This window comes from Aythya marila (assembly GCF_965140915.1).
Source record: "Aythya marila genome assembly, chromosome: 3".
Classification (NCBI taxonomy): Eukaryota; Metazoa; Chordata; class Aves; order Anseriformes; family Anatidae; genus Aythya; species Aythya marila.
The window spans coordinates 41,407,646-41,431,021 of NC_139044.1; the positions used below are offsets into that span (position 1 = coordinate 41,407,646).

The 23,376-nt window shown below is 42.4% G+C and overlaps 2 protein-coding genes across 10 annotated transcripts in view; both read left to right on the plus strand.

Moving 5' to 3' along the window:
* Positions 1-14,068, plus strand: part of TRERF1 (transcriptional regulating factor 1) — a 101,077-nt gene extending 87,009 nt beyond the window's left edge. For 5 of the 7 annotated variants that reach the window (XM_082757099.1, XM_082757096.1, XM_082757100.1 and 2 more), the window contains 8 exons: positions 171-310; positions 1,034-1,137; positions 2,329-2,404; positions 7,646-7,734; positions 8,527-8,640; positions 9,388-9,576; positions 10,070-10,278; positions 10,941-14,067. In XM_082757099.1, coding sequence (XP_082613225.1) covers positions 171-310; positions 1,034-1,137; positions 2,329-2,404; positions 7,646-7,734; positions 8,527-8,640; positions 9,388-9,576; positions 10,070-10,278; positions 10,941-11,262 — 1,243 coding nt within the window. In that variant the 3' untranslated portion in view covers positions 11,263-14,067. Of the gene's footprint in view, positions 1-170; positions 311-1,033; positions 1,138-2,328; positions 2,405-7,645; positions 7,735-8,526; positions 8,641-9,387; positions 9,577-10,069; positions 10,279-10,940 lie in introns of all 7 variants that reach the window. The other 2 variants (XM_082757102.1, XM_082757101.1) reach the window with 1 other exon arrangement.
* Positions 14,069-14,937: 869 nt separating this feature from the next.
* Positions 14,938-21,179, plus strand: MRPS10 (mitochondrial ribosomal protein S10). 3 transcript variants are annotated; one of them, XM_082757311.1, is made up of 7 exons: positions 14,938-14,988; positions 17,769-17,827; positions 17,932-18,004; positions 18,954-19,093; positions 19,554-19,662; positions 20,650-20,739; positions 20,995-21,179. In XM_082757311.1, exons 1-7 carry the CDS (start codon positions 14,953-14,955, stop codon positions 21,079-21,081), a joined length of 594 nt encoding a protein of 197 aa, XP_082613437.1. In that variant the 5' UTR covers positions 14,938-14,952; the 3' UTR covers positions 21,082-21,179. The 3 variants fall into 3 exon arrangements, with proteins under 3 accessions (XP_082613437.1, XP_082613438.1, XP_082613436.1); XM_082757312.1 differs by lacking the exon at positions 14,938-14,988 and adding an exon at positions 15,157-15,814; XM_082757310.1 differs by lacking the exon at positions 14,938-14,988 and adding an exon at positions 15,888-16,096.
* The last annotated feature ends 2,197 nt before the right edge of the window (positions 21,180-23,376 follow it).

A 23,376-nucleotide genomic window follows, 5' to 3' on the forward strand; every position in this document is an offset into this window, starting at 1 on the left:
AAATACTTATCCCACTGAGAGCAAAGCATTGCGTAAAGCAGTCTGACACAATTTCCTGCCGCTCCAGTGTAATAAAAGTTTTGTTGGGAACAAAGTGAACGCTAATGTGACTTCCGTTTTTTTCTGCATGTTGCGTGCTTGAATACTTGTTTGTTTGTTTGTTCTTATAGACGAATCAATATTGGGTCCAGGTTCCAGGCTGATATTCCTGAGCTGCAGGACAGGTTGCTAATGGACAAAGATGTGCACAAGGCTACTTTGGTTTGGAAACCATGGCCAGAACTGGAGAACAAAGTCTTCCAACAAAGGGGTATGATGACTTGCTGTTCTAAACACCCATACATCACCCTCTGCCTGCTGAAGAAATTCCCATCGATTTCTCATTTGTATACTGTACAAAACATTCAAGAGAGTGTTAATTACCGAGAACTCAGGGCAGAAGACCAGAACTGCATGTTACAGATTCAGAGCAACATTCTGGGCCTTTAATGTGGATGAAATGTTCTCTGGCAGCCAACAGGGAAAGGTTATTGCTGGGAAGAGATTTCTGGGCACTGCACTGCCTGGGGTAAGGGCAGAGATCACAGGTGAGAGGCAGCTCTTGGTTCCTAGGCCTCTCCTGGGACCATAATAGAGATGAAACTTGATGGTGTTATTGATTACTACAGTCCTGAACAGAGTTTATTCCTGCTCAAGTGTAGTTCATTCATTTCTGTTCCTCTGCCCTGACTGGAGCTTTCTTGGTGCAGCAGCACCACTGACCATATCTATCTGTGCAAGCCACTGCTCACAGCCAGGTCTCTGCCTCTGGCTTTATAATACTCCATCACATCCCAGGGGCATGCTCTGAAAATCCAGTCACGTCCCCTCCCCAGTGAGTGATCCTAAAACCAGGAGAAAAATTACCCTGGGGAGGGAAAACGTGAAAGCTGCTGCCCTGAACTACGTTGTCTGTAGTTACAGAATCATTGGCTCAGGTTGTTTAACTGACTGGTACAGTATTAGCAGTAAAATGTTGACTTGTTTCTAACAGTGGAAGACCTCTTAAATATGAGTTGTTCCAGTGTGTTACCTGGTGGAGGAACTAACTCGGAATATGCTTTGCACTCCCTCTTTGAGGCAAAAGGAGATATTATGGTAAGATAAGCTGAAACGGGAGAGATGATCCTCTTTGCAGATAAATTAGCATGCTTTATTAAATGGATTTAGATATGGTTATATAATAAGGAGATTTCTGATTGATTAGCAGTGATGCTTTAAGCATCCTGTAACATTTTTGGGGAATGACTTTTCCCTTTCATTCTTTAATAAATTTAAATTTCAAAGCAGTCCCTCTTTGAAGGCTTACTGTATATTTCAGATAGATAAGATTGCTTGGTTTATAGCCTTGGGACTTTGTCTCCCAGTGCTTTCTCCAGACCTGATATTTCACAGGGTTTGTGGTCAGAGAGAGCTTAGTCTTCTTCTAGCCCTTATTAAAAAAAATATATATATATATATATATATATATTTTAGCAGCAATCACATCTACTTGTTTATTTGGTACTGTGAGGTAATTGCATACAGTTCTCATACAAATGATGCATTTCAAATGTTTGCATTAGCTTTGTGACGGGAACATTACTAAGAGGCAAAACATCCCTTTTGCCCAGTGTTAAGGAAAGACAAGGTCCTGCCCCAGTTCCTGGAGAGCCAGTTTAAAATAAAATGCAACAGAACACGGGGCTGGAATGAATCTCACAAGATAGGCTAATATGGTGTTCTTTAACTTGCATCCCACTTCCGTCAGGCTCCATTAGTTGTATCTGGGGGCTCTGAGACAGGTATCTGAGTCTTATTGTCAGGATTCGACATTTGCTGTATGGGAATATGCATCATCTGGGGGAAAAAAAATCAGGAATGTACAAATCATCTTTCTCCCTGATCCAAAGGAGAATTAACTATACTTGTTGTCATTCCTGACAGATGGTGACTTAAACAGGTGTTCTAAAACAATGCTACCAAATCAACCATTAAATATTAATATTAATTAATAATATCAAGTTAAACACTATGATCATATTTGTCTGTGACAATCGGGAGGGAGGGAGTTGCTGCAAGCTGCTAATAGCCACATTTATGCTAATGAAGGCTGGAGAGGTGTGCACTGGGTGCTCTTATGTGAGCTACAGTGTTAAAGGGCCTTGGAGTAATTTGGTGTGAGTTTTGTGTGACAACAAAAAAAGATAACATTATTTAATATCTTACCAAGTAGTCTCCTGAATGCAGTTGTATGCAGCAACTGACTGCATGTGCTAATTTTTTTTTTCCTTCTGCTTATTCATTTAGGTTACTCTTGAGAAGCTGCTGTTGAGGAAGCCAGTGAGATTGAAGTGTCATCCTTTGGCAAATTACCACTACGCCGGTAGGTTTCCTTGTGATCTCTGCATCTGCTGGTACACAGAGCCCGAGGTTGGCATCCCCGTCCGGTGCGCGGAGTTGCACTGCTCTCTCTGCTGTCTGCTGCAGGGATGGCAGCCTCTGACAGAGGGCGATGTGGACAGTGCTGTGTGGTACATCCAGCCTTTCATTTACGAGTTTGGCAGTTTTACCTGACTAATGACAGACAGAAACCTTGTAGTCATGTTCCTGTGTAGGGTTCTACAGATTATAAACTGCCTGGAGTATTTTCTTTTTTCTTTTAACTAAAATTTAATTTGTTGATCTTCCTTTAAAACTGCTTCTATTCATACATGATTGATTTAATAGCAATAAGGTCGTCTTCCTGTGCTGTGTAACTGTCTGCTGTCATGCCTTTCTCTTTTGATGTGATGGTGCATGATAAGGGAATGTGATAATCATGAGCATCCGTCCAAAAAGACAGCGCTATAACTCTCGCCAGTGTCTTAGTGCTGAATACAGAGCCTCTCTTGGCATGGATACAGCCTAAAAGAAACAGGTTTGCGGTGGTGACAGCTTTAACGAACACAGCAAGAACCTCATTTTGGTTTTGAGGCAGAAGTGCTCTGTGACATACACAGGGTGGCGTTAAAGTTATTGGGCTTCAGTTTTGTCACCTAAGCATAGCTCAAGGTAACACGTCTCTCCTCTGCAACCCTCCGTATTATTGTTCTGGGCTTTGCAGTGACTGGCAACTGCTTTAACACAGAGCAGGGTTTTACTTAAGAGACTTGAGACTTTACCTCCAGTTTAGGCTCAGCAGGAAACAAGCCGAGAATCTTCTGGTGGTTGGTCAGTCACAATATTCAGGGCCATATACTCATTTCCCGTTGTAGTCACTGTGCCACATAAGTACAAAAACAAGCTACTTGCTGGCTGTAGCAGCTCACTGCAGGGATTCCCAAGCAGCAAGGACTCTTCTGCAAAGAACTCCTAGTTGAGGCCTGAGAACCAGTACAGAAGTATGTCTGGTGGCCGCTGGTAACAGGAGTGAATAAAGGTGAAGGTCAGGTTTGAGTCTTGGCTGGGGGAGATGCCTACTGCCTTTGAAGGCAGCTCCACTGCAGTCCTAAGAATGGACGTGGAGCTGGCTGGAGGAGGAGGATGTCGGCCAGGAGCTGTAACCAGGTCCCTGAGCGTTCATGTCTGGAGGGAGAACACCAAAGCACGTGTGTGATGTGGTCCGAGGGAGGAGAGTAGGGGGATGAAGGATATCCCAGCAACCTCATCCTCAGTGAGAGGATGAACTGGCAGAATGAACAGATGAGAAAATACTGCCTGTGTGGCAGAGGGGGGATAGTTTAAGCTGAAGCAAGCTCACAGTAGTTTCAGAAAGTATTCTGTTGTGATGCTGGGAGGAGCCAGGAGAGACTTTAGTTTCATCTTTCACATGAGATGATGCTAATCCTTGTTAACTAGCAGAGAGCTCTGGACATTAGAGTAACAGTATTATAAGTAGTATAAGAAATAACTAATTTATTTCTTAAGCAGAAAAGGAAGTTTGTCTGCTTATCACAGCATGAAACAAAATCTCACCAGCCTAGGTTTCACTGCCATAAAACGACAAGAGAAGCATTACTTACTAGTGCTCTTGAATGCAACATGTGATTGCACCTTACATTGACAGCTCAGCTCTAGCACCATGCAGCTCTTGAATAATAGATTTTGTGGTTGATAATCAGGCACTCAAGACGTATGTGGATTTCTCAAAATCTAGTGTGTGAATAGCTTTATATAACTTCAAGTTGCATTTGTTTCAGAAAACTCATTGGGCTTTCTGCTCTGTATTCAGAAATCACAGCTAACAGGCACAGCCACTGTTAAAGCTGGAGTAGACCAAAACAGAGCACGGCACTGACTCCTGAGGATCAGGTGGTAGCACAAATAATAAATATCCACACTCATCCTATGCATTGCCCTAGAATAAAGATGTGAGTGATAGCTCATCATACAGTCACAGAATGGCTCGAGTTGGAAGGGACCTTAAAGACCATCTAATTCCAACCCCCTGCCATGGGCAGGGATGCCAGTGAAACCTTCGTCCTTGAAACCTGTTGGTTTGTGAGGGGAAGCAAGTTGTAAAACTTCAGATGTTTCTGTTGTCCACCAAGAGAGCTGGGCATGTTGATCTAGGGCTGCTTGGAAGAACACCCTAACCTCTGTGTCCTAATGCTTTGCCATCTGCCAGGATGGTGCATTAAGGAAGAGAGAGGGAGCACGTACCTCATACAAGAGGAGCACTTTTACAGATGTTTGAATGGTTTTTCATTTTAGCAGCAAAATTTCTCAGGTCTGAAGTTCTCGTGCAGTGAGAATTGCAGGAATCATAGCATCATCCAGGTTGGAAAAGACCTTCAAGACGTCCAACCATCATCTTAACTTGCTGAGTCCCAGCACAAACCCAGGGCCCTTAGTGCCATGTCCACGCATCTCTTACATACCTCCAGAGATGGGGACTCCACCACTTCCCTGGGCAGCCCATTCCAGTGCTTGACCACCCTCTCCATGAAGAAATTCTTCCTAATGTCCAACCTGAACCTCCTCTGGCACAACTTGAGACAGGAGAAGTGGTGTCTGAACTTCAGGCAGTCTGAAAACTTTGATAGGTGCTGTGATGGTGTGAGGCTCAGACCCAGTGTATGTGACATGTAATGGATTTGAGCTGCTTCTCGAGGGGGCTCACAAGTGGAGGTGTGGTTCCCTTGAAACCCACAGATTGGGCCTAAAGACCCCCGGTCCATAGAATATATTTTTTTCAAACAATCAGTTAAATCAGTTCAAAACCAGTATTTTAATATGGCAGATAAAATCGATAATCTCTAAGCATAAAGATCAGCTTTAGAATTTGATCTGTATTGCAAAGTCCAAAATTCTTTCTTGCTGCATTGCAGATCTCTCTCTACACGTTCTCTATATCTCCCTCAAGCTAACAAGAGCAAAAGCGGTTTCCCAGCAACCAGAGTTAAAAACAGCTTTTCTTCTGTTTCTTTTCCTACACAGGATTTATTCTATTAATTAGGTTACTTCCAATTAACCCTCGTAATCTTATAAGGGTCTCTGCTAATACCATAGCTATTGGAGAAACTCTGTAAGGCCTGAATTTGCCATAGACGTACAATAAAATTAGTTCATAGAAGTGATTTTTATTATTATTATTTCAGGAGAGTGGGGTAGAGACAGGAGAGGGTGACTGGAGAGGATTGCTGAAAACTAAAATCCATCCTGTGGTGTTTTCATGCTTTCTAAAATGTTTTAGTCCAAGACCCTGGACTGGATCAGTGCATTTACCCCTGCTCAAAAGGAGGGTAAATGCAAATGAATGGCCGGCTTTGTAAAAAGGGAACGGCACTGTTTTGGGATGGAAAAGATGGCAAGGCAGTGTGTCAGCAAAAAGATCTTTGGGTGGTAACAGAATAAATAAAATTTGCAGCTTGAAGCTGGTGCTTTTCTCTGACGCTTAGATAGAGAGCTTTAGCATAAATCTCTGTGGAAATAACTAATGCGTGCTTATAGCCAGTACTGGAAAAGCTTACAGAAAACAGGCTGCAGAAAAGTTAATTTGGAGTTTTCAGTATATAACGGAGTGGTGAGATACCTGCTCTGGGCTTTTAGGGGCCTGGGAATTGACACTGAGAAGCAAAACATTTGCAGTTAATGAAAAATGTATATATCCTTTATAGACATAAGTAACCTGCAGAGTTCAATACCGCACACGGTGCCAAGCCCTAGTTAATTGAGTTCAGTGCAGAGGCAAGCATTTCTGTGGAGAATGGTAACATTGACAGGAATATTAGGGATTTCTTTTAATGATGAAACTTTCAGCTACTCTCAGACTGTGGTAGGATCTTCTCTGAGTCATTTCAAAGGCGTCTGCCTTATGGCTTCTTGCATACCCTGCCTTTAATGTATGTAACACCCGCTCTTACAGTCAGGACATGGGTGTTTGATGCAGTACAGCACTTCTGTGTTCCTTCGGTAGGACTGATACTGAGGAAGCACAAATTCATTTCAATTTAAGTGTTGATTTCACATCTTCATAGGCAGTTAGGCTGGTGAAGCAAACAGAATAATAATATATGAAAGCTTTATGTACAGCTTCCATTAACTGATCAGAAAGCGCTTTGCACGTATTCCACACCGCCGTGCCATCTCTATCTACTTGTGGCCTCAATCACAAAGAATTTCTCTTACCTCAAGCCATGCAAGTGAACAGCTGCTAAAGGACCTTTTGAGAGTTGCTGTCTGGAGAACAAAATGCTAGCTGAACTTCTGAGAAGCTGAATATAAAGTGGCATATATGGGAATTAGTCAGTACAAGCATTACATATAAAATGACGAGCTCTGGCTTGATACTTATCCATTAGAGTGAGACCTTGGGATTATGATGGTAGTTGTATGAAAACATCAGCTCTGTACTTTACAGCAGTTTAAAAAAAAGGCACAAGTCAGATGTTAAGAGAATAGAGCACGTGGTGGTGCCAGTGTGCACGTCTGTGGATTATTATCAGCCTTTCTGTTCCCTTCATCACTAGATGGGGGTTTTTGTACTGAAAAGGTTCGGAGAGGAACAACAGTCGTGACCAAAGGCATTGAAGCATCTTGGCCTCTTCAGGAGGGGAAAGAAAGTGACAGAAGGGACATGAAATCCTCAGTAGCGTGCAGATGCTGGTAGAGAATGGGTTCATTTCTCTTTTCCACTTGAACAATGAGGGGTCATCCAGTGAAGCTACTTGGGAGCCAGGAATCAAAGAAGAGGAGCTGGATCCTTCATGGAGATGGTTTAGTGATCTGCAAAGCCCCCTTGGCAAAGTATGTTGGGGATGCAAGAGACTTAATTAATTGAAAGGAAGAGTGGGTCAGCACTTAGAAGGTTGGTTACCACATAAGCAAATTCCAGCAGATTCAGGAAATCCCCTGAGCCATAAATGGTCAGAGGTTAGGAAGAATTAGGGAGAGGCATTGTATTTGCTTGCCCTGATCTTACTGTTTCCTAGGCAACTGCCTGGGGCTGCTGCTGGAGATGAAGTGCTGCCGAGGTGGGCTTCAGGCCGGAGTCAGCACAGCCAGACTTAGTTTGCGTGGCAGCAATCGCCAGCCTGTGCTTCAGGTTTCCCAGTTTTTGGTCCAGATATTACTTCAGCATAAAGGTGGAAGGTTTTTGTTGTTTATAGTGAGTTCACTGTGTGTGTTGTTTTTTTTTTTTAAGGCTCTGACAAATGGACACATCAAGAAAGGAGGCTGTTCAAAGAGGCACTGTCCACCTACAGCAAAGATTTTATATTTGTACAGAAAATGGTAAGGTTGTTTCTGTTCTGTTAACTGTTTGCTTCCATCTGCTGCATTCTGCTCCCCTTCATCTTCCCTCCAGTGACAGACCCGCTTACTGCAGGCATAGACGCAGCAGCAGGTAGAAGGGTGCTGTCAGTGGGGTTTTCCATTTGCTGTACCTATGCATGCAACTGCAGCACTGGTAAAAAGATAAAAATAATGTGTTCCTCTTGTTAAATTTAAAAGTTGGCACATCAGAAATCCAAGGCTCCCCAGTTATGGTGCCCCCCAGTGCCTTCACGTTCCCCGGCAGTTTGTTGAAAGCTGCCCGTGTCACAGGCACTGAGCTCGCACCAGAAGGGGTTGAAATGTGCTCATAAAGAGAGAACGTGTTTGGGCTTAATTTTCACGTTCTGTCACAAAGCAGAAAAGATGAGTTGTGTCTGTCTCGGGGCAGAAGTAAATCCCCTTGCTGTTAGCTAAAATGTTGGAAAACATTTGGGTTTATGGGAACCAAGTCTTAATTCTCAGTGGTATTGTACGCTTGAGCTATAAATGTACTTTCTTGGTCACTCTCTGACTAGAGTCTAGAAGATCTCAGAAAAATGTACTGAAGCTGAAACAGTCAACACAAATTTGACTGAAAAGCAATAATTAACAAAATGATTCTGCAAGACTTTTTGTGTTGTATTTAAATTGACTTTATTACTCCATTTGAACGTTTGATAAACAAAACCTGCCTCTCGGGATCTATTAAACTTGTCTTGAATTAAAATGAGAAACTAAGATCGGACTATTTCTGCAATTCCTTAACTACAGGTTAAGTCTAAGACGGTTGCACAATGTGTGGAATACTACTACACCTGGAAGAAAATCCTGCGGTTGGGACGGAAACACAGAACACGTTTAGAGAAAAAAAGAGAGGAATGCATGGTAAATGGAGAAGAATATAAGAAAGTTTAACAGTTGCTAACTTTGAAGTTTGTACTGTTTTGAGCATGAGGTTGGGCTAGATGACATAGGCCTCTTCTGACCTAAATTATTCTGTAATTCTAAATTATGTTCTGTGTGAACATTCTGTGATCTCAGCTACACCAAGATTTTGTGTTCCCGTAGTGAGATAAAAGTATGTTAATCGGTGCATTATTTAACTCTAGTCCAACAATTATGGCTTTGCTACTGATGAAGCAGGTAACCATCTGTAAGTTATTCCTCTGTGTGTGTGTGTGCATGTGTGAACGTGCCTGAAAGTGCTCAGCCATTCTGGTACAACTAGCATTTACACAGACTGGCAATGAATTCTTGGTGTGCAAGGTCAGTATTAGGTCGTTGAAGCGTTCTTAAGAGACATGTTTTGTTTAGAAAGCCATTTAATTCAACTATGAATGTAGTGTACATCCCCATTCTAAAAATGGGAGTATTGCACTGTGGTATCTGTAGCCTTTTGGAGCCACAGCTCCATAAAACAGTCGGAGGGCATTCTGAGTGCTGCAGTGAAGCTTCATGAGCTGTAGCTTGTCCACTAAGGAGTGGTGGTTCTAGCAAGACCAGAATGGGAAAAAATCCCAAACCCTGGAAGCAGACTTGACTAACTTGTTTCAGCAGTTTCTACGTTCTACGAGCCTGTGCTGTCTGTACTTGGCCATATTTCTAGTATTTCTTAAACGCACTCTATTTCAGACAAGCGGAGAAGAGGAAGTGTTAGAGGAAGATGAGGAGATTGAAGAAGACAGAAAGGAAGAAAGGGAAATGCAGAAGTCTCCTGACCCACCAGCTATCCCTCTTGTAGGACCTATAGACCTGCCTGCCCTTCAGAGTCTTTCACTTTCTTCATCCTCCTTCATCTGTGAAATGCCAAACTGCGGCGCTGTACGTGCATTTCATATCTTTAAGTAATAGCAGGGGCTTCGTATGTTAACGAATAGTGATTATTGGAAATCAATTTGCATATATTCCTGGCCAGTGATACCTCCTGAATATCTTGGGACAAGTCATTTCAGCTGCATTGATATCTTATACTATTAAATACAGCCAATATGGTGAGCTCTACACCAAGTTGTATCCTGAGATGATGTAGGGATGACAAGCACTATATAGTAACAGCTCTGTTTGCCTTTTTGTTATACAACTGTAATAATAAGATAGCTCATTGGTTTGCTTTTATTATAACTGAGTTATAAGTTTTTATTATAACTTGGTTGTTTAGCTCTAGTGGGATATAGCTGAAAGCAAGCAGCATATGACCAAGTAGATGGTGTGCATCTGACACTACAGTTGTTTTTTTATAATATGCATTCAGCTGTCTGTAGTTCCTGTTCTAGTGCAGTTTTTCTTGATGTTTTTCCTTCCTACGCCCCATTAGGTGTTCAGTTCCCGACAAGCGCTAAATGGCCACGCTCGCGTCCATGGAGGTACAAACCAGGTGACAAAACCACGATGCACTATTCCAGGCACTAAGCAGAAATCTGGTACGCAGAGCGGATACTGCTCCATCAAGAGTTCACCTGCCCACAGCACAACGAGTGGTGAGACCGACCCAACAACAATTTTTCCTTGTAAAGAGTGTGGCAGGTAAGTGGATATGACTGTCTGTGGTATCGCACCGCATTTGCCTATTTACAATCCAAATGAATAGTGTTGCACCAAATTATTTATTCTGCTGTAATGGTCTCAAAAGAATAGTTTCCCCCTAAGATGTCATGTTCTCCTACCAAAACCTTCAGAGGTAGGTTTGCATGACATTTTAGATGCATCTCCTGCAGCGTTTAATCCAATTTTCATGAATTTTCTCCTCTGCTGGAGTTCCTACAACTGACACTCTGGTTTCCTACTTCATCACAGGCTTGCATGTGACTCTGATGAGCAACTTTCTCTATTTCTGTGCTTGAGTTTGTCCATTCTAGCAGGGGATTCCTTCACTTTTTGCCTGTTGTGCAAGAACGTGGTGAAAATAAGTCCAGGGAGGATTTCAATGTGCGTAGATACTGAAGCAATTGTGGGAGCTGCAAAATAGCTTCAGCAGTCTGAGTAGGCCATTTTGATACCGTCAGGATGTACAAATCTGGAAGTCTGTCCCTGAAATTCTCACCATGGCACTGCAGGCTTTGCTAACTTCTATTTCAGAACAAGGAAGCAAATGTACTGATAGGTTGTTGAGTCTTTTTTGGCTCCCTTCATCATAAGCAATGCACTTTTATCTGATTTTTTTTTTCTTTTTTTCTTTAAAATTTTAGAGTATTTTTCAAAATCAAAAGCCGCAATGCTCATATGAAGACACACAGACAACAAGAAGAACAGCAAAGGCAGAAGGCTCAGAAAGCTGCAGTGGCAGCAGAAATGGCAGCTACTATTGCGAGAACTACTGGGCCAGTTGGGCATAGTTTGATCCCTCTGGATCATATGAGTTTGGTTAAACACGTTGAAAATGTTGGTGACATTGATGACGATGTTGTTCAGGAGTTAGGTGATGTCATGGAAGAGAATGAAGTCATGGATGCTGACCTTTTATTAGATGATGAAGATGCAGATCTACTGCAGGATGATGCTGAGTTGTAAATAAAGTTGTTTGATAAAGACAGCTACTGAGCACACCCTGAATGCATCGATCAGGAAACCTGGACTGTTCGTTTATTTCCCACTGATTGTAAACTACCTGTTGAGAAATGATAATTCTTTTATCCAGGTCTAGAAAAGAAATCTGCTTTTTTTTTTTTTTCCCTTTTTTTATTAATTTGTGTTTTGGGGGGAAAAATAAATAATTGGTACAAATATTCTTACAAGGTGTTTTTATCTGGGCTTATTTTGCTGGTATCTTCCAAGGCCACTAATTAGAGAAGCTCGCAGTTCTGCTGTCATTTCCCTCCAGACACTCACAGTAGGATCTTTAGTCTTTAACCCTTCCAAGTTTCACTTTACCCCACTTACAAGAATATCTTTGCACACTTCTGGTGGAACATTTTTCTTGCCTGCACTGGATCACTTCCAGCATCTTCTAGAAGCTAAATGTCATCTCTGTTAAGGAGATGATTACATTCTTTTTCTTTGTGCTGTCATTTCAAGGGAGGTAGAAGAAAAAAAATCTTTAACTGTGAATTAAATACAGGAGTGACTGTATCATCTGCAGTATCACAGTACTTTTTCAGTTCTGTCTTGCCTTAATGCATACATGTTAGTCAGTTCATAAAAGCTTTGGTTACCTTGTGCGTTTTAGAGCTTCCTTTTTAACAAGGTTTTGATCTGCTGATTTTAAAATGACCTAATTCAAGGATTGAAGAAAGAAGACGATTGTGCTGTGGTTCACATCATCTGATGGGAACACTGAATCAGAGCACTGCCTTGGTAATCAGATTGCACTGGAAATATATTTTGCTGTGACAATAAATCACACTGTTGAATAGCCATCTCAGTGGTTTTAGGAACATATGCTTGAGCAATGCAGCAGCTTACTCTTACTGGGCAAATACAAGGAGATGTTCCTGCCTGTGGAAGAGATTGATGGCGTATATGCCTTCAGCATATGTTAGTTAGTATTCCTGTGCATGAAATGTTGCTCTTGTGCCATTTTCAGTCTTCCTCATTGCATCAAATTCAAATGGTATTGATTTAGTAACACACACTCCCAAGGTGAGATGATGTTGCTGTTTGTTTACTGTTTCTCCTCCCATAGGCTCAGACCCACATGCCAGATGTCTAACTACATTTATATAAATTTGAATGTGGTTCTCTAAATGAGATCTGAAAATAATGGTACCTTGCAGCATCTTGAGCAAATCTAGAACCTCTGGAAGAAATGGAGTTAGGCTGAGTGGACATTTAATTGCAAAAAAAAGGAGTACTGACTTTAGAGCTTTCACAGCAAGTAGCATTGATTTTCTTGTCAATCTCGCACAGTAGAGGGTACTGCTAATTTTATAAAATATTTTATAAGACCAATTTCAGATCTTCCAGTTTCCAATTTTTTATGGGTTGGGTTTTATTTTTTTGTTGAGGTCTTTTTGTCATGTTCCTAATGTTTTAAGAAGACGGAGAGATGGAGGATCTTATTTTCTACTATCTTTTTTTTTTTGTGTAACTATGCAAAATGAGGGTAAACCACAATACTTTTGTATAGAAGTACTGGACCACAATTTCAAAACCAGTGGGACTCACTGGCAGAGAGGTGACTTCTCTGTCAAAGCCAAATACGTGAAGCCAAATGACCTGAACTTTTTACTTCAGGTCAAGTGTTCTGAAACTAAAGATCAGCCCTTCAGGAGAATGGCAGTCACTTCTCAGTTTCAGGTTAGTGAAGTTCCTGTGTATGTGGTTTTAGTGTTTTGGGGGTTGTTTCAGAGACTTTTCGGTTATTTTTGACCAGTGGGTAGAATTTTGCTCCCTCTCATACAGAAAGGACAATGTTCTCAATTGCTGTACCTGTGAGTTTCAGGAGATCAGGCAGCAGCCTTCTTTCCTTTCCTGAGCTGCCAGTCAGCAGACTCCTGATGAGTTCCAGTCCACGCTGTGACACGTCACTGTTTGCAGGGCCCATGTAGCCCAAGTTCAGCTGGGTGCTGCCAACTAAATCCACGGATGGCACATTTTGTAGGGTGCACAAGTCTTAGTGTTAGCAAAGTTAGCAAGCTTTTGCGAGCTGTAACTTGAGTTGGCCTGTGGCAGAAGCAATCGAGCAGTCTACTCTTTCAAACCTGTATGCTCTTGAACTTCAAGGAGATTTTTGAGAAAGGCTGCCACCCTGGCAAAATGGAAACATTTCCCGACTGCCGTGTCAGTGGTGGGAAGCAAACCAAGTGTCTCAGCAAAGTGGTTAACTGAAGTCAGTGAGAGTTCTGCTTGAAGAACAGAGTGAAGTGCAGTAAAACGTGTGGACTGGATTCTGAAAAGCAGCTCTGTGTCAAAGAAACTACAGCGGAACTTTTCTAGCACCAATTGGACAGGTATCTGTGCTAAACCCAGTGTATACATAAATACATACATATATATGCCTGGTTCAGTAATACTAATCAGGTGCTGTTTTATTCTACAGCCAAGAAGATGATAGAACAACAATAACCAAAGAAGTTATTCATAAAGAAAAAAATGCACATGTCTTACACAGTACACAGTTTAGGCCTCGAACATTGACTTCTTTAAGTGTTGCATTGGCTGATATGAAACAGATGCTGTTCTGCCTATTTGTACATAAATCGGACAGTTTTATTTCAGGGAAGATGTTTTCTTACTGATGGTTGATGATGGAAAACTGTTCACTATTGAACTTGGTCCTCTTTGCTAAAACCTGTACATACAGAAAACATATTTTATGAGAAAAATCTTATTTTCAATATTTAACTGTTATTTTATTAGAAGATGGTTGTAAATATTTTAGGTGCTTTAGTGTAAAAAGCAGACTGTTAATTTTAGGTGGCAGAGGAAGTAACAAAATAAAAAAATATATGCATTTTATATAGCTTGTGATCTCTGCTGGTTTCAGGTTCCTGCTGTTAGCATTTAACTTGCACACAGCTTAATTGCAGGTTATTGCTTGCCTGGTTGTGTACTAGGAGGGCTTAGTGGTGCGAATTAAGTGCTTGTTCACATCCCCTGCACCCTCGTGCTTGGTGAAAAGGGGTGAAGAACCTGGGTGACGACTGAGGGGTTTACGTGACGAGACGCTTCTAGTCCATTTTATTTTAGCAAAACCCAGCCAACAGCGTTTTGCTAGCAGGCTATTTGAGCATTTTGCAGAGGGGTGAACCTCAAAACCCAAGCTCACGAGTAACTTTTGGGATGGCTTCTAAAATGTTCCAAGAAAAAAATCAAGGTGTTCACCTGCATACGTGTGGGTGGGCATAGGGGAAAACGGCGCATTATTTGGGGGGGCGGGTGGGGGGGATAAAATTGACGAAGCCTGATCTACCGTCTTAAAAAACAAGCCACCTCTGCAGGCCGGGGCTGGGAGGAGTGTCCCGTAGCCTCTTTCTTCCCTGCGGCACTGGTTTTTCCCCTTGATGCCTGGAAAAATCGGAGAGATTTGAGGGCGGCCGCGGAGGGGCAGAGCCGGTGCGGCGGCGCCCTTACCCGGGGGCCGGGGAGCGCAACCGCGGCTCCACGTCCCCATCCCGGTCCCCGTCCCGGTCCCGGTCCCGGTGCCGGTCGCCGTCCCGGTCCCGGTGGCCGCCCCCTCCCGGCGGTGCCGCAGTGCCGGCGCCTCACGGCGGCCGCGGCTCCTCCGGGGCGGCGGGGGCGCTGTGCGGGGCTCGGCACAAGATGGCGGCGGGGTGCCTGTGGCGGCGGCTGTGGCAGGTGGGGGCGTGCGGTGGGGCAGGGGCGCCTCGGCGGCCCCCCGGCCTCCGGTCCCTCATCTTCCCCCTTCCCGGGGACGAAGGGGAGGCTCGGGGCCGCGTCTCGGCCGCCGCCGTCCGTGCAGGGGGCTCCGGAGGGCTCCGCTGCAGCCCGGCTGCGGCGGGTTGCTCTGCGGGTCGGGGGTGGCGGCGGCTGGGGCTCGGGGTCGCGCACCGAGCTCGCGTCTAGCGTGAAGCTCCCGGTCGCGGAGCTGCAGGGGGGAGAGCAGGGAGGCTGGCCGGGTTCACAAGCTGAGGGAAATACAGCGTTAGGAGTTTCCCCTTGGCTTCCCGAAGCCCTAAGTGCTCGCGGTGCATGTGCTGTCTGCACCTTCCAGCCAGCCGTCTCCATCCCGTCCTGCTCGCTTCAGGATCTCTCCCCCAAATAACGGGGCTGTTTGCCATTGAGAGGGGGCAGTAGTTACGATTTGTGCAGGGGACTGGTTCAAACAGGGAATTAAATTAAATCCTGTTGCAGTTTGATCATCTCTTCCACCTCCTACAACGGCCATTAGCAAGGATACGTCAAATATTTCAGTCGGACAGCAGAAGAAGCTGTTAGAACAGATTTTAACGCACGCCAAATGCTGTTTTGGTTACCTGGGGTACACCAAGCATCAATCAAAATTTGCACAGAGCACCTTTCGTTTTATTTGACAGAAGCTTTAGACTCAACACTTAGATGCACAATTAGCAACACAAGGGGGCCGCGTGCGGTGGGAGCAATGCACACAGAATTGTGAAGGCTGTGGAGTTCAGTACGTGGGGCGGAACTCTGATATTTCATGGTTTGTTTTATTCATCTTTATTTTACAAAGACTGTAATTTCTGTCTCCAGCAGCACAGGGTGTACGTGCTATAAGCGTGTGCATCTTTATGTGCAAATAATATATCTGTAATACAAGGCCAATTAGATAAAGTAACAGACTATGTGTGTATCAGAGACTGCGTACACACAAAACACAAAAGCACCAATACAACTTCTAGCTACAATTTTTTTTGCCCTCTTTTAACAGCAGCTTACTTACCCGATGTCTGCCCAATCCGTGGACTCTCCTTTGCCATCTGGGGTAGGATGTTGCCACATGCAGTTTAAGCCCTGATCTGAACAGAAATTTTCTGTGCTTGAGGGGTTATCAGTGCTCTGACATGATGTCAGGTGATGGCGATGACTGTGGGTTTTCCACCTGAACGAAAGGAAGGTGGTATTCTGATTTCACATCAGGAGAATGGAGGTACAAGGGTCAACATAACTCCATCAGATCTGTTTCTTTAATTTGGGGTATTAGGTCTCAAGGAGTTATTAACGTGAACTTGGAAACATTTTGGTGGGCATCAGCTACAGTGGCAAATCCTCTGTGCTCGTAAAGTTGCTCATTGTATTGTGTACTTAAGATGTAATACCTGTGATCATCTGACAAAGTTTGGATTTGCCTAACAGGAGACACTCAGCCTGTTCTTCAGATAACAATTAGCTTTGTAAACAGGAAAGCGTCCTGCCTCTTCCTTCCTACTGAATGCAGAATTTGCTGGGTAAACAGTGACCGAGGCAGAATTACTTCAGAGAACAGCTTCATTCACTGCTGATCTGTAATTAATGTATAATGCGTACTGCATTATAAGTTATACATGTATATACATTATACATCACGTTATAAATTATACATGGACCTAATAGCACCATAAAGCTAGAGTTATACGTATTCATGAGTGACTAAGTTAATGTTACATGGACAAGCGTTAATTCTGACTGGTGCACGGGGAATCTGTCTTCTCTCTCTGAAAGCCATGACCCCAGCACCTGTTAAATAAGAGTACCAAGGGGCTGGATAAGTAGGCTCAGCTCATGGTGCTCCTTCATTCTGCACAGTCTTGAGTTTCTCTTAAGCGAGAGGGTTCTGGTTCCTTGTCCCCCCGCCCCGAGTAGTCTCTAACTTTGCCAAGTTGAGTTACTGGTAGGAAGCTAGAAGCCACATGAACATTCAGAAGGGAGAGATTTATCTGGTATGACAGACAGCAAGATTACATCTTGATTAACAGTTGGGTTTCCATTTTAACACCAAAAAATCATGCTATCTTTTCGACAGTTCATTTACTTGTTCTAACCATTTATATTTTCTCAACAGAACAAATGTTCAAAACACAAGGAACATTTTCTTAAAAAAAGAATGGAAAATTTCAAATTAAATTCAGAGGTTGAATTTTTGCATAGTATCTTTTCTAAGATACTATTTTCAACTGCTTTTACAACAGCAAGACCTACTTGGGCTTGTCTCTTGATAGAGCTAATAGATACTGTCCTATGAAAGCAGGTCTAAACAGGAAACTACTATATGCCGAAATGGTATCTGATGCCACACAAAACATGTTTTTCTAATAAAAAACACTTTATGATTGCTATTCAGGTGCCTGGTTAATAATAGCTGCATGCTGTTAGCTTCTTTCCTGCATGCATGTGGGTTTTCTTGGTTATTTTTGTGGTTGATGATTTTTTTGTGTGTGTTTTTGTCATTGTTTTTATGATCCTATTGTATACTAAAATATGATTCTGTGCTACTGTTTTCCTGTGTTTTCCAATAGAGCAAACTTACTTAGTTGGTAGATCAAATGAGTACCTTTTGGTAGATCAAATGAGTATCATCATGGTGCATAAAAGTAACTTCTAATAAACCTGTATTATTAGCTGGCTACTTTTGGTTTGGGGAGAAAAAAAAAAGCCATTTGACTGTTTGTTTTATACAGGCATCGGCTCGTCCTGCCAATTATGCAAGCAGAATTATTCAAAAGCAATGTTTTCTTCCGTAAGTTTAAAAGATCTTTCTCCTTTCCACTTTCCCCCCAATTTCCCTTAAAAAAATCTAACTTTAACACTAATGTTGTGCTTTTCCCTTTACCATCTATCTAGAACCAGTGACTTGATGGGAGTACGATTCTCTGGATCCCATGCTCAAACTCAGGAGCATAAAACTAATCCTCTGGTAAGTGTTTCATAGAAAAATATTTTGCAAATTGTCTTAATAATAAAAAGGATATACAGAAAAAAAACAAATCCTTCAATTTCATCTTTTTAAAGTTCTGTCTAAATTACGTCAAATTTGCTGTAGAGAAAGAAAACATTTTAATGACTGGTATTTGGGATTTTTTTTCCCAGAAAGATTCCTGAAGCTTAAAGTTGCATCTTTGTCACTTTCTTCCTTCTCTATGCAGCTGTAACTCTATGAAAAAACAGCTTTTTGGCCACATTTAGTTCAGCACTTGCAGCATCTTAGCCAATCCTTGTTTCTGTACTTTAGTACTTTTTAGTACTTTTAGTACTTTGTTTCTGGTTTGGAAGCTGGGAAACCAGGGCTGGTGAGGTGGAAAGTTCTTGGAAGTGTGTGGTGTATATCTTATATATAGAATGTGGTTGCCTTGATTTTGTCTAGGATTTCAGACACATGTTAAATTTCTCTGATAGATGCAAACAAGCCAAGTTCTTACAGGCAGTGCTAGATCCACAGTTAGATCCCAGCCTTCCTGCCACATCTGCTGCATACGGCATTTACTGCTCTAAACTGCAGGAGAGTAAAGCTGTGAGAAAAGCAGTGCTTCCTGGACACACCAGGGCTTTTTGGATGAATGGTGTCAGAAATTAATGCTTGAACTGAAAGTCATAAATTTGTAATTTGAATGTCACAGACTTGTACCTGGACAAACAGAAAGGATACTTCTCACATTTACCAGGGACAATAAAACTAAGGACTGTCAATCGAGATAATACAGCCAGCTTCTTGTAGGTAAAAGAATATGAGCAGCTAACAGTGTGTGAAGTTTTTTTTCTTCCCTGTTTTTCAAATGTGGCACACAGGCTAAGAAAACATAGAACATATTGCATGGATTATTTAAGGAGAACATGGAGTGTTAACTCTTATCCATTCTTAAATGCAGGTGACTATTTCAGAGGAGCCAGAAACACTGTACAAGAGACTGTCCCTTTTGGTTAAAGGCCACGATAAAGCTGTGTTGGACAGCTATGAATATTTCGCAGTGCTTGCAGCTAAAGAACTTGGCATCTCTGTTGAAAAAATGTAAGTAACTGATCTCTAGCATGATGATGTGTCAGGTGCTTTTCACATTGTCTACTGTAACTTAAGTTCTGTGCTTACAAGTATTTCCTTTTTCAGAAGAAATGGGTGTAATCTGACATTTCTCAGGTTATAAATCTAACACTTTCTAGATAGCAGTGCAATGATGGGGAAGCAGCAGCAGTGATACACACAGCACTGCCACAGAAGGATTGCATGTTAAGTGCATGAAGAATACCAACAGTACTGTTGTTACAGCTGTTGTAGCTTCCTTGAACTAAAGCTGGTTAATACCTGAGAATGAACTGTGCCCATGTGGATTAATACTAAACGTACCAGCACTTAATACTGTGGATCTTCAAAATGTCAAATAACAAGGATTTCACCATAATCTCAGTTAATTTATATTAGCATCCTTTATATAAAATTAAGCATTACAACATTTTCTTTGTGCTTTGTTCAGACACAGACCTCCAAAGAAGATAGAACGATTTACTCTTCTAAAATCTGTACACATTTACAAGAAGCACAGAGTTCAGTATGAAATGAGAACACATTACACATGTTTGGAGGTAAGAAAGATGTTAAAAATATATACATTAATTGGGCTGGGGAGGAGAGTACCAAGAATAGCAGAAAAGAGCTGATCTAGGTACACCAAATGTAACACAAGTTACTCTGAATTTACAGCCTACATAATTTTTGGACTAAAAGGCTGATTTTGATCACTATCTGAAAGAATGGTTAAAAATAAGATAGATACCAGAGTTACTTTAGTATGATTTACGTTCCTGGTTTCCAATAATCCAGGGAATAGGAATTTTCTCAGGAAGGGAAAAAGATGCAGGTAAATCATTGTCACTACCAGTCACTGAAGGTTCTGTTCTCTGTGAGTTTGCCTAATAATTTTTGAACACACTTGCCCTATGCAGCATCATGTAGCAAACTAAAAATTGCAAGGGGGAAATACAGGAAAGGAAGTGTGTACAAACCACTTGCTCTGTGGCTGATGACGCAGACTTATGTATGGTTTAGAATGCAGCTGTGGTTGACTTTCTTAGAAGAAAGGTTTACTGCCAGCATTTTGTGGCCCCTGGGTCTCTTACTGTGTAATTGCACAGAGCTTAGCAAAATGGGACTTTGCATAACGTCCCCAGACAGTCGGGCAGCACTGCCCGCAGACCAACAGCTGTAGCTGTCTGGGAGAAACCAGAAAATCAAGAATGCAGTGGAATTCCAGAGTGGCAGGATTTATAGCCAGCTTGAACTTTGAGAGCATACAAAAGCTGTGAATTTTTGCATAACCTCAAGTTGATTTGATCAGATAGTTGCACTTCGAGCATAATCAATGCATATGATCACAGGCAGTATGCACAGTTCTGTGGTATGAAATTGCTATTTCATACTTGCATAACTGTTATGTACAGCTTAACTGTCTCCATTCTCGCTGTAAGATGCATGGTCCCATAGCAAGAACTAGAGAAGCTATAGAAAACTCATTTTTTTATATCCCGTTTGAAATATTAGTTGCTCATTAAAAAACATTACTTCTGTTTTAGTTAAAATACCTAACGGGTAGTACTGCTGCAGTGTACTTGGAGTATGTTGAACGAAACTTACCTGAAGGAGTTGCCATGGAAGTAAAAAAGGTAAGTTTCCATCTCACATTATTAACTGCCGTGAGATTAAGTCCAGATGTAAATACTAATAATTGTCAGTAGAGGAAATGCACGTAGTTTGTAAAGGACCTTTTTTTCAAAGTATTGAAAGGTAAAGAGGCTGTATTGCTTGAAAACGCCACTAGGTGGCATTTTTAATCTGATAAATATCTCAAACCTAAGTAAATGAAGTTGTTAGATGTTAAGTAGTTCGTATAATAAATGGTTTATTTCTTTTCCTTTTAGACTAAGATAGAGAAAATACCTGAACACATTCAGGAACCAGTTTGGGATACACTACCTCAAGTAGAAGAAACAGAAGTCAAATCATGAACTCAATGGGCACTTGGCTACTAGTAGTGGAATTACTTGTTCCTGTCAACCTCATTTACTAAGACACTGCTGACAAATAAAAGTTCTCTTTTACAAAGAAATCATATAAACTCTTGTTTTACTGAGTTACTCTTGATCATAGCTCCAGTACTTGTAGACTGAACATCTGTGAAGTGTAGAAGTTTCACTGCACTCTGTGGTCAAGAACTGTGATCATCTGTAACGTTTGTAAAAAGTTACCATTTATTTATAGAATCATAGAATCATAGAATATCCTGAGTTGGAAGGGACCCTTAAGGATCATCAAGTCCAACTCTTGACACCGCACAGGTCTACCCAAAAGTTCAGACCATGTGCCTAAGTTCACAGTCCAATCTCTTCTTAAATTCAGACAGGCTCGGTGCAGTGACCACTTCCCTGGGGAGCCTGTTCCAGTGTGCGACCACCCTCTCTGTGAAGAACCCCCTCCTGACGTCCAGCCTAAATTTCCCCTGCCTCAGCTTAACCCCGTTCCCGCGGGTCCTGTCACTGGTGTTAATGGAGAAAAGGTCTCCTGCCTCTCGACACCCCCTTACGAGGAAGTTGTAGACTGTGATGAGGTCTCCCCTCAGCCTCCTCTTCTCCAGGCTGAACAGGCCCAGTGACCTCAGCCGTTCCTCGTACGTCTTCCCCTCAAGGCCTTTCACCATCTTCGTAGCCCTCCTCTGGACACTTTCCAACAGTTCCATGTCCTTTTTATACTGTGGTGCCCAGAACTGCACACAGTACTCAAGGTGAGGCCGCACCAGCGCAGAGTAGAGCGGGACAATCACCTCCCTTGACCCACTAGCGATGCCGTGCTTGATGCACCCCAGGACACGATTGGCCCTCCTGGCTGCCAGGGCACATTGATGGCTCATATTCAACTTGCTGTCTACCACGACCCCCAGATCCCTCTCTTCTAGGCTGCTCTCCAGCGTCTCATCGCCCAGTCTGTACGTGCAGCCAGGGTTTCCCCGTCCCAAGTGCAGGACCCGGCACTTGCTCTTATTGAACTTCATGCGGTTGGTGATCGCCCAGCTCTCCAACCTGTCCAGATCCCTCTGTAAGGCCTTTACGCCCTCATTTGAGTCCACAACTCCTCCAAGTTTGGTGTCATCAGCAAACTTGCTCAAAATACCTTCTATTCCTATATCCAGATCGTTTATAAAAATATTGAAAAGTACCGGCCCTAAAATGGAGCCTTGAGGGACCCCACTGGTGACCGCCTGCCAGCCTGACACAGCCCCATTTACCATAACCCTTTGGGCCCTGCCCGTTAGCCAATTGCTCACCCATCGTATGATGTTTTTATTTAGCTGTATGGTGGACATTTTGTCCAGTAGGATCCTATGGGAAACCGTGTCAAAAGCCTTGCTGAAGTCCAAAAAAATCACATCAGCTGGTTTCCCTTGGTCCACCATACGGGTGATCTTATCATAAAAGGAAATCAGGTTAGTTAGGCAGGACCTACCCTTCACAAACCCATGCTGGCTGGGACCAATGACTGCTTTGTCCCCCAGGTGCGCCTCAATAAGTCCGAGAACCAACTTCTCCATGATTTTACCAGGCACTGACGTGAGACTGACAGGCCTGTAATTGCTAGGGTCTTCTTTCTGACCCTTCTTGAAAATCGGCACAACATTTGCCAGCTTCCAGTCTACCGGGACCTCTCCAAATTCCCAGGATCGTTGAAAAATAATTGAGAGAGGTATAATCTTGATCCCTATGTGATACTGAATGGCTTCTGAATTCTGAAATACTTTCAAAAAGTTGCTCATATTTGTGTAATTTTAAGGTAATGAATGCCAGATTTAGACTTTTTTTCTCTGTTACCAAAAAAAAAAAAAAAAATCCACTTGTGTACACAGCTTACCTATTAATTTACAGTAAGTCAGGAAACATAATCTTAGGGAACAGTGAGTCGTGAGAGTTTTTTAGGCTCTTGCAGTTCCAACAGACTCATTTCCAATATTATTAACTACTTGCTAAAAGAAGAACACAGTGATTGCAATACAGATGTGAGATTTCCATGGGCTTATGTCTCTAACTTACATGAAATGTCTGTAGAACTGTGTTGCAGAGCAAATGGATAATAGAATGTGTCACTGCAGGTAGGACAAATTGCATTAAATTCTTTGTTTTATTGTGAGGAAAGTGTTATAAATGAGGTCTCAACTCAATCTGAATTTTGTAATATTTATAAAACAAATATTTCTAAAAGGTATAAAAGGCAAGTAAACAGCGCTGGGTGTACGGGGAATCTACACTCCACCA